Source organism: Engystomops pustulosus, chromosome 3 (assembly GCF_040894005.1).
Source record: "Engystomops pustulosus chromosome 3, aEngPut4.maternal, whole genome shotgun sequence".
Classification (NCBI taxonomy): Eukaryota; Metazoa; Chordata; class Amphibia; order Anura; family Leptodactylidae; genus Engystomops; species Engystomops pustulosus.
The window spans coordinates 73,401,869-73,415,334 of record NC_092413.1 but is presented as its reverse complement, the minus strand read 5'-3'; the positions used below and the strand labels follow the sequence as shown (position 1 = coordinate 73,415,334).

The following is a 13,466-nucleotide window of genomic DNA, read 5'->3' as shown; positions in this document are numbered from 1 at the left end:
TTTTCTCATAAATAAATGCAAAACATACCACCAAAATTTTTAAACTAACATGAAGTACAATGTGTCACGAGAAAACAATTTCAATATCACTTGGATATGTTAAAGCGTTTCATAGTTATAACCATTTATAGTGACACAGGGCAGATTTGTAAAAATGGGCCTTGTCAGGAAGGTGAAAAGTGGCTTCGGCGTTAAGGGGTTAAATACCATCACTATCAAGTATAATTTGTTATGCACAAGACAAGCCCTCAAACAGATCTGTACATCTGTAAAAGTAATAAATTTTTTATTTTACTTGATTAGACAATGCTGCAGATTATTCTACTGTTACTTATTAGTATATATTTCCTGTTTAACCCCGCGACTCACCAGTGGATAATTAGGTTCCATGATATTACCTATACATACAGGATACTTGCCTGTCTTTTCAGCACCTTAGCACTTTTTCACTACATATATGGTTTAGTCACCGTAATTTATGTGGCTGCATTCGCTGTGCCAACATCAATGTCGCCGACCATACTTGTATTGTTTTGCTTATTTGCACAAGAATACTCCCCCCCCCCCAAAAAGGAGAAAGAAAAAGAAAAGAAAGGGGGGGGGGGAGGGAAAAAGTGAAAGGAAGAGAAGGGGAAAAAGAAAAAAAAAAAAAAGGAAAGAAAGAAAAAAAAAGAAAAAAAAAATCTAAGGGGGGGAATTTTTTTTTTTTTAATCTTTTTTTTTTAGAGATTGATTTTTATTTTTTTTTTAAGCACATATGATCGTTATCTTCTATTTTTTTCTATTTCAATTACACTATTATCACCTTCCACTTACTTGCGCCATTAGTCGGCACCACTTAGTGTCATTTGGAACGCAAGCTTTATCATTATGAGACGCGGAGCTCACTACTAAGTGACACGTATAACTTCCTGCATAACCATCACTTGGTATGCTGTGGGCCGGATACACCTCCCCATTTCAGATTTCACTTCCGGGTCATCACATGACATACACAGCTGTTTCTTGATTGGTCCGTGGCTCCACATCATGGCTGCCGCACGCATTTAAGGTGAGCACATTTACTCTGTTGGATACCCCTGATGAAGCCTACAAGTTAGGCGATACGCGTGGGGCGGTTTTCTCTGTGCTGGACGATCACTGGTAATATCTTTTATGTACTAAGCTTTATAGCAAAGTTTTATTGTCTATGTGTTGTTTCCATCCATTTCAGTGTGTTACTGAAATTGTGTGGGGTCACCTCTAATGTACTGTTTGGCATTTATCCCTATATAATATTTACCATTTATACACTTACAAGGTCTTTCCGCTCACACAATTTCAATTTTTATACCTGTTACCTTGCTTTTGTACATGGAGCACACATTTTATATTGGCTTTTTCTATCATGTACACTCGTCCATGCACAGTGGGTATTTTTACCACGATTTGTTTTTAATTGTTTTTAATATTCTATTTTTGGTTGCTCAATAAAATTACTTGATTACTTGTACGCATCCTCTTTTTCTTTGTTCTTTATGTACATTTTTAAAGGTGGGAAAATTAGAAAACAAAAAAGGGCCAAGAGGTTAAGGGATGACATAGAAACATTGTGTAGAAGGATTTGCGGAAGCTAGAGGCTTTATTGGGGAAATTCAGGTTAGAAATAAAGATGGCTACAGTTGATGTACTTACAATGTAAAAATACCTGTATGGATAGTACAGAGATCTTTACAAGATTCTTTTTACATCTACGCCTACAACCATGACAAGGGGACATCTACTTTCCAATTACCGTAATATAGACGGAATTCTTCACTGTAAGAGCAGCGACACCGCCATCAGATCTAGTGAGACCTTAGATTATGGCTTCAGAAAAGTATCAGCATTAAAATAAATGTCATACATAATAAAATGCAACAGTAAATATTCAGGTTAATGGTCTTCTAGGTTATTCATTAGAATGACATTGAAAACTTAACCCTTTGTATACACCATCTTACCTCAGGTTTTGGAACAAAGGCTCGACCCGGAATCGAAAAACAATGTTTGACATTGCAGAGATACTGAGTCATGATAGACAGTCTACTCCTCTGTCTACCACCTGTGGGTGCCACCATCCTCTGCAAAGAATCAAAATAGCAAAGAATTACTGTCAACATTGTGCCATATGATGGGTACTTTGTTTTACAACATTAAAGGACAGCTGTCATCAGGTCTGTGTCACTTGTCCTGTCACTACTACCTGTTGGAGCAGCTCACAAGGATCCCATCCCAGCCTTTATCTAGTTATTTCATACATTATTCATTGTAAAATCATCTATTCTTTATCATATAAGTGAGGCTGGTCACATGGTCAGAGGCAGTGATGTCACCCCTGTTACCCCTCCCCTCTCCTCCCCCTGCTCATGTCTGTGTGTAATGTATAGTAAAGCATGGCTAGTGTGTGTGTGCTGCATCTGCTGACATGCTGCATCCTCCTAATATACAGGTGAGAGACACAGACATCAGCTACACATGAATCTGACATGTTCTGCTGTAACATGGCTACCTGGAGCTGCTGTATCTCTCCTAAACACACACACATGCACACACAGGCTGCAGGGGGCGTGGCCACCAGCAAACACATCATTATACAGCCTCACATCATTATACAGGCTGTCAGTCATGCACTGGGGGTGTGGCTGTGCCTCCCACTCATGAATAGAGTGGACTGCTTGAATATGCTAATGCTTCATTGGACATTTCACAGGTCATTTGCATACAGTTTTAGGACCTCATTGCTTAGGTTTACAGGCATGTAGAGGGACAATGAAGGGATAGAGGCAAAGCTCTCTAATGGCAGTTTATGAAAATATATTTAGTTTAGGGGGGTTATTTTGCATGACGGGTTCTCTTTAAGTTGTAAGTTTACATTAAGATGTGGCATTGACCCATTTCCTAGATATAGATTGCTGGGCATGGGTCGCACAGCTGCCATAGAGTCTTCTTAAAGGGCAATGCTTCTTTTCCTCCATTGGTTAAAGTCCATGCCCAAATATTAAAAAAAATAAATAAAAAAATCAGCTACATTTTACATTTGGAAAATACAAAAAAGGCCGATCCAGCTTCCAAGGATACACCAGGAAAAATTAATGACTTTATTGAATATAGTAAAAGTACTTGCCAAGGGATACAACAGCAGAAACAGTCTACCCGTTTCGGATACCACATATCCTTATTCATGACTACCTCTAGCATATACCTCCAACAATATATACTGATTGGATAGCGTCACATGGTGTTTGCTGCACCAATCAGAACAACATATATAACTATACACGGTATATACATAAATACAAGAGAACAAACATTATATATTCTGATTATGCCTGGATACTTAATAATGACAGATCATATCCAGATCATATTCATACTATTAGGAACCCTAGTGTCCAAGGTGAAGATCCGGAAGGTCTCGCCATTAAGCAACTTCCGCCTGTGATCTCCACCTCGGATAGGTCTCCACATACATTTGATGCCAGTGAAAACAAAGGAACTACAATCCCCATTATGCATCACCTGAAAATGACGGGATGCCATGGACACATTGCACGCGTCCAGTAAGTGTTTTCTAATGCAAGTTTTTAGGGGAGCTCCCATACACCCCACGTATTGGATATTACACATAATGACATAAATAACCTTGGAGGTGTTACAATTAATAAAGCTACTAATATTATACTGTGCCCCTGTACTGCAAGAGGAAAACATTTTAACTGAATTTACAAATTTGCAGCACAAGCAAATGTTATGTCCACACTTATAGAAGCCTTTAATAGACAACCATGTATTGGACAGTTTTTTCGGAGAGGGAATAAAATTCAGGGTTGGAGCCCTCCTTGAAACAAAGTTGACTCTATTCCTGAGAATTTTTGACACTTTGCTATCAGTGTGTAGTAGTGGTAAATATTTCTGTATAATGAGAATAACATCTTTGTATTGGTTGCTATACAGAATACAGAATATTACAGATGGGCTTTCAAAAGCTGCAAGTATTTTTGATTTTGATGTTACAGCCCTGGGGTCACAGCTTGTTTTTAATTTGAGAACATACATGCATCAGTTGGAAGATCTATTGATAAAAGAACTGAAAGTTTGGTGGGATTCAGTCACTATGAAATCATATGTAGATAAAACCCATGATCCCAAGGGGATGGAGGCTGAAAAAAATGCCAACTACGGACTTTCTAAACCATTGGAATGCTTTACTTTCAGATTGTTCCTTAACCCCTTAAGGACCAGGCCCTTTTTCGTTTTTGCATTTTTATTTTTCACTCCCCACTTTCAAAAATCTATAACTTTTTTATTTTTCAGTGTACAGAGCTATGTGATGGCTTATTTTCTGCGTAACAAATTGCACTTCGTAGTGATGGTATTAAATATTCCATGCCGTGTACTGGGAAGCGGGAAAAAAATTCTAAATGCAGTGAAAATGATGAAAAAACACATTTGCGCCATTTCTTGTGGGCTTGGTTTTTACAGCTTTCACTGTGCGCCCCAAATGACAGGTCTATTTCATTCATTGGGTCAATACGATCACGGGGATACCAAATTTGGATAGGTTTTATAATGTTTTCATACATTTACAAAAATTAAAACCTCCAGTACAGAAAAAAAATTCTTCATTTTGCCGTGTTCTTGCGCTAATAACTTTTTCATACTTTGGTGTATGGAGTTGTGAGTGGTGTCATTTTTTGCGACTTCTGATGGCGTTTTCAATGCTTCTATTTTTAGGACTGTGCGACCTTTTGATCACTTTTTATAGAATTTTTTCTATTTTTCAAAATGGCAAAAAAAATGCCATTTGCGACTTCGGGCGCTATTTTCCGCTATGGGGTTAAACGCAGTGAAAAAAATTATATTTTGATAGATCGGGCATTTTCGGACGCGGCGATACCTAATGTGTTTATGATTTTTACGGTTTATTTATATTTATATCAGTTCTAGGGAAAGGGGGGTGATTTCAACTTTTATGTTTTTTAATATAATTTTTTTTTTTTTTACTTTTTTTTATTTATTTTTTTTACTATTTTTCAGACTCCCTAGGGTACTTTAACCCTAGGTTGTCTGATTGATCCTACCATATACTGCCATACTACAGGATGGCAGTATATGGGGATTTTGCATACCATCTATTACAATGTGCAGATCGCACATTGTAATAGATAGCCTCGATCATGACAGCCTCGGATCTTTGTGTGATCCCAGGCTGTCATGGCAACGGATCGCCGCTCCCCGGTGACGTCACGGGGAGTGACGATCGGAGCCAAGATGGCGGCGCCCACGCGGGTGTTAGCGAAGAAGCCCGTGAGCCCTCTTCATACTCCCCCATGCGCAGTAAGACGTAAGGGTACGTCTTATTGCGCTATGGGGTTAAAGTGTAAACGTCTTTTCAAAAAACTTTTGATATGTTGTAGGGCAGGGGATTTTAAGCCCTTTTGCAATTGGATTAGTTACCCGAATCTTGCTCCTTCCTCTTGTATTCTGCAGACTTCCCCTAGATGTCAGTAATCTCTCATATGGCTGTTACTATGGACATTCCGTCTTCAGAAAGCAGCTGAGACTACACTCCCCCTTGCATCGCTCTGCTCACAGCTGATTACCTCATGTCTCACTACTCCTGCAGTCATGTGCTGCCAGGAGCCCTAACTAATGTAGTCACCAAACACCTACACTTATCTCTCCCTCAGAGAGATAGAGATCGATAGATATGGGATGGATGGATAGATATGGGATGGATAGATAGATATGGGATGGATAGATAGATATGGGATGGATAGATAGATATGGGATGGATAGATAGATATGGGATGGATAGATAGATATGGGATGGATAGATAGATATGGGATGGATAGATAGATATGGGATGGATAGATAGATATGGGATAAATATATAGATAGTGTAGATAGATATGTAGATATGAGACAGCTAGCTATGGTCTCATTGGTCAGCAGCGTGCGCTTGTGGTGCGGTGACAGAAGGCAGGCTCCGCCCCTCCATCTTGCTTATTGTAGTTTTTTTGAGAGCTGGAAACCCTGGTTGCTATGGGACAAAAGAGGTACTAAATGAGGACAGAGAGGCAAAATACTTTGAGGAATGATTCCCAGGGACACCTGGAGCAGAATTATGTATTTTAGTATTTTTTTTTGCTCAGAATGACGGTTACACACTTTAAAGCTAATGGCATTGATCATTGAATATGAAGAAAAGGAACTGGCATCTACACGGCCGTTGATAAAAGATATACAAATACATGTTATACATCCAGAATTTCAAGAGCTGGATAATAAAATAAAAAACAACATCTCAAAGTTAGAAAATGCCATTATAGAAACAAAGAAATCCAAATTTAAAAAGGGACACAGATGTTTATGCATTGAACAAAGTCTATACTTGGGAATGTAACTGCACCTTTAATGCTCCAATTAATGTGAAACCTATCTTGAAAAAATAAGAACCAAAAGGAGGAGAAAACGTTCGGAGAGTAGAGTGAGCTTTTCTGATGCAGATGTATCCCCTCGGCTTATACACGAGCACTTAAAGAAAAAAAAAAAAAGAAAAAAAACCTCATATACTCACCCTCCGGCGTCCCAATGCTCCACGCAGCTCCCCGATGTTGGCGCTTTCCGTCTTCTTTCTTCTGTCATGGACGTGGCCATGTTATCTTCCTGGCCGGCGCATACGACAACGTCAGCAGAAGACATGACAGAAGACAGGACGCGCCGACATCGGAGGGTGAGTATATAAGTTTATAGTGCTGGGGGCGGGCTGACTGTATACCACATGGGAACGGGCTGGCTGGCTGTATACCACATGGGAACTATTTCTTCTGAGTATAAAATTGCCCCACAGGTGCAGATACAAAAGTTGCATGAGCACACAGTAGGGCTCAGAAGGGAAAGAGGGATGTTGGCGTTTTAGAAGTCGAATTTGACACACATATTTTACATGCATTTGGAGAGCCCTAGTGGTACAAAACAGAGGGGAACCCCCAACAAGTGACACCATTTAGGAAAGTACACCCCTTGGATATTGTAGCAAGATGTAATATGTGTATTTGCCCATAAAAGGCGTTTGATTTAATTATGCCCTTAAAAGGAAAAAGGTGAAAATTTTCCTATAAAAGGTCATTTTTACCCCTAATTTTCTCATAGCCACAAGTGATAAAAAAATGTAATAACCCCCCAAAATGTGTAAACCTATTTCTCTTGAGTGTAGAAGCACCCCAAATGTGTATATGAAATGTATGGGCGCACAGTAGAAGGAAAGAGGGACGCTTGTCTTTTAAAAGCCAAATTTCACGTGTCAGGATGCATTTGTAGAGTCCTATTGTTACCAAAACATAGGGGATCCCGAAAAGTGACCTTAACCCCATAGCGCAATAAGACGTACCCTTATGTCTTACTGCGCATGGGGGAGTATGAAGAGGGCTCACGGGCTGAGCCCTCTTCATACTCACCGGGCATTTGCTTCATAATGAAGCAAACGCCCGTCGCTAACACCCGCGATCGGTGCTTGCACCGATCGCGGGTGTTAACCCTTTGATCGCCGCCGGCAAAGCTGCCGGCGGCATTAAAGAGCCGGCGGCGCGTGGGCGCCGCCATCTTGGCTCCGATCGTCACTCCCCATGACGTCACCGGGGAGCGGCGATCCGTTGCCATGACAGCCTGGGATCACACAAAGATCCGAGGCTATCTATTACAATGTGCGATCTGCACATTGTAATAGATGGTATGCAAAATCCCCATATACTGCCATCCTGTAGTATGGCAGTATATGGTAGGATCAATCAGACAACCTAGGGTTAAAGTACCCTAGGGAGTCTGAAAAATAGTAAAAAAAATAAATAAAAAAAAAAGTAAAAAAAAAGTAAAAAAAAAAAAAATTATATTAAAAAAACATAAAAATTGAAATCACCCCCCTTTCCCTAAAACTGATATAAATATAAATAAACCGTAAAAATCATAAACACATTAGGTATCGCCGCGTCCGAAAATGCCCGATCAATATATGATAACGGTTTTTCACTGCGTTTAACCCCGTAGCGGAAAATAGCGCCGAAGTGGCAAATGGCATTTTTTTGCCATTTTGAAAAATAGAAAAAATTCTATAAAAAGTGATCAAAAGGTCGTACAGTCCTAAAAATAGAAGCATTGAAAACGTCATCAGAAGTCGCAAAAAATGACACCACCCACAGCTCCATACACCAAAGTATAAAAAAGTTATTAGCGTAAGAACACGGCAAAATGAAGAATTTTTTTTCTGTACAGGATGTTTTAATTTTTGTAAATGTATGAAAACATTATAAAACCTATCCAAATTTGGTATCCCCGTGATCGTATTGACCCAATGAATGAAATAGACCTGTCATTTGGGGCGCACAGTGAAAGCTGTAAAAACCAAGCCCACAAGAAATGGCGCAAATGTGTTTTTTCATCATTTTCACTGCATTTAGAATTTTTTTCCCGCTTCCCAGTACACGGCATGGAATATTTAATACCATCACTACGAAGTGCAATTTGTTACGCAGAAAATAAGCCATCACAAAGCTCTGTACACAGAAAAAAAAAAAGTTATAGATTTTTGAAGGTGGGGAGTGAAAAATAAAAACGCAAAAACGAAAAGGGCCTGGTCCTTAAGGGGTTAATTGTTGAATGAACACCCCTTGGAGAATTAAGCAAGGTATAATATGAAGATGGAAATTGCAATTATTTCTGGAAAGTTCAATGCCCATTATGTGACGCCCAGTTTGTGCCACTGCGAAATGTCAGCTCCCCGATTAGGAAGCCATGTTTTCTGATGCGAGAAAGACCCTTTATGTGATCCTAAACGCTAGCCATAAAATACACCAGGGCTCCGGAATGATAAAGCACTTGGAATATAAATAAATAATAATTATAATAAATAAAGAACTTGGAGAATTATAAAGGATCTGCTAACAAATCCAGGGGAATTAGAAAACATAAATAAAAAACATAAAATCCACAAGTGACCCTAGTTTACAAACTACATTCTGCAATGAAATAATTGAGGGGTATAGTAAGCGACAAAACCCCTCTGGTCCATGGGGAAGGATGGATGGGCGTCAGGAACAGCCGCCATCTTGACCCGATCACTTTATGAACCGTGTTGGCGAATCACTTCCCGTCGCGCCGTTCTATTACAGCGCGCGTCGGGGTCGCGGAAGGGGTTTATAGAGGTCAGACAATCTTTATTTTTTTGGCAATTTGGACAAATAAGGGCTTATTTTTTGCGAGACGAGAAGCTCTGTAAAAAAAAATTTTTTTGTTGGGTCTTTAGCTTATTTATGCAATTTTATTAACTCTTTACGTGTGGAGGAAAATAAAATCATCAATTCTTGTTTCGGATTTTTAACTTTTTTTGGGGGGGGGCTTCACTGTAGCATAACAATAATATATTATCTTTATTCTACAGTTTTATTTATATTTATCCAATTTTATTGAAGAAAAACTAAAATAGAAAAAAAATTGCATTTGTTTAGTATTGCCATTTTTACAGCGGCATAATGTTAGTATTTTTTGGTTGACGGAGCTAGGCTTATTTTTTTCCGTTGTTCTTTTCAGTGGTATCATTTTGGTGCTTCTGATTTGATTTGAGCAGTTTGAGTTAAAAAAAAATATATAAATATTTTTGGCAAGTTTTTCTGGTTTTTTTTTTTTCAGGGTTCAATTATGATTATGATTTATTGTACAGATTTTTATAGATGCGGCGATAGCATATAAGTGGTTTTTTTTGTGATTTAGTGTTTTTTGTTAGTGTTTTTTATTGTTTTTTTTTTTTTTAAACTTTTACTGACATTTAAGCTTGAACAAGTGATCTTCTGATTACTTGTTCAAGCTCTTATACAGCTTACATAGTGCAATACAGATGTATTGCACTGTATAATGTAAGACACTGAGCATGTTTAGTGTATTACATCTGGGTTCTGCAAGGAGGCAGGGACCAGACTCCAAGGACAGATCGCGCAGCCCCGGGGTCTGTCTGCAGAGGATCCGGTCCCCCCGGTAAGTGCCGCGGGGGGTCCGATCCACATCAAAAGCCCCTTACACGCTGCAGTCATGTTTGAACCTCCGGTCGCGGGTGCTACAGACAGGTGTCAGCTGTGATATGCAACTTACACCCGTTCTGTACGGTGCCGTCTCCGAATGTGAGTCACTTACCGCTGTGCCGTACTATTATGCTGTGCGCCAGGAAGGGGTTAAACAATTTCCTTTTTTAGGATGTTAGGAGGCTTATAACTTTAGCTGCCATTTTTCAGATTTTCACTAAAATCGGCAAAACCTATTTTTGGAGGGACCAATTTAGTTAGAAGTGACTTTGTAAGCCCCAATGTTGTATGGGCGCAGAGTGGAGTTAAAGAGGGATGTTTGATTTTTAGAAGCCAAATTTGACAAAAATCCTTTACATGTGTCAGGATGCATTTGGAGAGCCCTAGTAGAACCTTTCTGTAATAGTGCTTCATATAGAAGTTTATGGTGGAAGGTATCTATTACTAGAATTCCTTACGAATATCCCCTGGATCTTTAAACAAGACCCGGCGCGCTAAGTAAGTAATGCAACTGAGGAAGGATCCGTTCCGGATCCGAAACGCGTCTTGTTTTTACGTATATTTTTATATCTTTAATTTGTTATTTATGGTTTTATTGGATAAATAAACCGGATTTTGGGACTTAGCGCGCCGGGTCTTGTATAAAGATCCAGGGGATATTCGTAAGGAATTCTAGTAATAGATACCTTCCACCATAATTTTCTTCAAACGGTACTCCTACCGCTACGACACCCCAAAGGCTGCATCCAGTTCCACGTCAGAAGCGAGTATATGTGTTGTGCCATCAGCACAACACAAAAAGGTGAGTGCACATTTTGCACATATACTGAACCGAATGTATTGAGGACCACTACACATTGAGCGCCCCCCGTTCTCCTCTATCTTCTTCTCCTTTTTCCTTCATATAGAAGTGAGATTTTTGTACCCCTTATTAACCAGTTAAGGACCGGACCCTTTCCTGTTTTTTTCATGTCCATTTTTAACTCCCCACCTTCAAAAATCTATAACTTTTTTATTTTTACACGTAAAGAGTTGTGTGTCGGCTTGTTTTCTGCATAACAAATTGCACTTCATAGTGATGGTATTAAATATTCCATGCCATGTACTCGGAATATTACTCGATTACGGGGATACCAAATTTGTATAGGTTTTATAATGTTTTCCTGCATTTACAAAAATTAAAACCTCCTGTACAAAATATATATTTTTTGATTTTGCCATCTTCTGGCACTAATAACTTTTTTATACTTTGGTGTACGGAGCTGTGGATGGTGTCATTTTTTGCGACATTTTTATATGGGGATTTAAAAATGTAATGAAGGGGTTAAAACGAAATAGCCTTAGGTCTTCGGAAGACCCGAGGCTACCATGGAGACGGATCGCCGCCCCCCGATGACGTCACGGGGAGCGACAATCCTAGGCAAGATTGCGGCGCAAGGGCGCCTCTTTTTGAGGCTGCCGGCAGCGAAGGCTGTGACAACACCCGCGATCGGTGCTAGCAGACTTACCGTCTATGGAGAGGGCTCAGCCCGTGCGCCCTCTCCGTGCAGCGGGACCCGACCGCTGGTGGTCGTGAACCAGTTAAATTCCTACATTTCCCATAATCCTGTGTCTCTAAGTGAGAGCGATTTAAAAGTTTAAAAATGGACAGTAATTTTATATACATAAATTTATCCCGCTGTGTAATATCAAACTCCTATATTAATGCTTCCAAAGATTTAAATGGGCCATGCTGAAATAATTGAGATATAAATCTTACTCCATTGATTATCCACCTATTATATCCCATTATTGCATTTCCTTTTAATTTTATATTATCCCGGATCAGGGTGTCGTCAATATAGCTATCCTTGCCTAATATTTTCTTCATTTTCGATCAACTTAATCTGGAGGTTTCCTGCATTGAAACGCTTCCTACATTATTTTGCACTAGGGAATATCCTGTCTCCAAGACATTTATAAAGTGTAGGTTCCAGTCCTGAAACATAAATGACTCAGTATAAGGGCTAGCTATTTCACAAGATGTTTCTTTTAAGGAGGCATCCACCTCATTACCTGTTATGAAATAGTAACTTCAATTTGGCACCAACAGCCCACCCATCTCTCTAGGACATTGCAAAACTTTCTTCCGAACCCTAGCTTTTTTTCCCACCCCAAAAGAATTTAATGGATAATTTGTCCAGGATGTCAAAAATCTGTTCAGGTATTTTCATAGGAAAATTCCCGAAAAGATAGGGAGCTTGTGGGAGGAATACCATCTTGATCAGGCTTAGCCTTGCCGCAAAGGACAGCTTCAGCTTAGACCAAATTTTAATTTTCTCCATTTTTTAATCAGAGGAAGAATGTTAAGTTCAACAAAACGGTTAGAAGAATTTGCTAATAGAATTCCTAAATATCACAAAATTTTTCTTTCACAGTACTCTCCAATGGAGGATTCAGATACACTTTATGTATACATAGCAGCCGATTTCGACCAATTAAACTGTAGCCCTGACATTCTTCCATAAACCCTGAAGTTCTCTTGTATAATGTTTATCAAGGCTTCTGGGTTCACCACACACAATAGGACGTCATCTGCACATAAATTAAAATATCGTTAAAGCCTTCTATTCTCTCCTCCCCTCGAATCCTCACTGATAAAATTATAATAACCAGAGCAAAGTGGAGAGGAGAGGAGAGCGCAGACATCCCTGTGTTAAGTCCCACTTGTTAAATTGTAATGATCTCTCCCCCTCAACACACACAAGCCCTAGATTTCTTAAGCCGTATCCATTTTATGAAATTACTACCAAATCGCATTTCCTTAAGGGTCTGCCAAAGAAAACTCCATTCTACCCTATTGAAGGCCCTTATTGCATTAAGGGAGAGGACCACAACCTCGCGCCCAACCCGTCCTAGAACAGTGGAGCTGATAGACTGTGCAATATATTCTGAGCTACTCCAATATAGCGGATAGACTGTGCAATATATTCTGAGCTACTCCAGTGGAGCGGATAGACTGTGCAATATATTCTGAGGTACTCCAGTGGAGCGAATAGACTGTGCAATGTATTCTGAGCTACTCCAATAGAGCGGATAGACTGTGCAATATATTCTGAGCTACTCCAATAGAGCGGATAGACTGTGCAATATATTCTGAGCTACTCCAGTGGAGCGGATAGACTATGAAATATATTCTGAGCTACTCCAGTGGAGCGGATAGACTGTGCAATATATTCTGAGCTACTCCAGTGGAGCGGATAGACTGTGCAATATATTCTGAGCTACTCCAATAGAGCGGATAGACTGTGCAATATATTCTGAGCTACTCCAGTGGAGCGGATAGACTGTGCAATATATTCTGAGCTACTCCAGTGGAGCGAATAGACTGTGCA

At 39.6% G+C, this 13,466-nt stretch overlaps 1 protein-coding gene across 4 annotated transcripts in view; it reads right to left on the bottom strand.

Annotated features, from left to right (window-relative positions):
- The window catches only part of TFB1M (transcription factor B1, mitochondrial), a 70,032-nt gene that overhangs the window by 18,245 nt on the left and 38,321 nt on the right, over nucleotides 1–13,466 (bottom strand). For all 4 annotated transcript variants that reach the window (XM_072141088.1, XM_072141089.1, XM_072141086.1 and 1 more), the window contains exon 6: nucleotides 1,983–2,102. In XM_072141088.1, coding sequence (XP_071997189.1) covers nucleotides 1,983–2,102 — 120 coding nt within the window. The remainder of the gene's footprint in view (nucleotides 1–1,982; nucleotides 2,103–13,466) is intronic.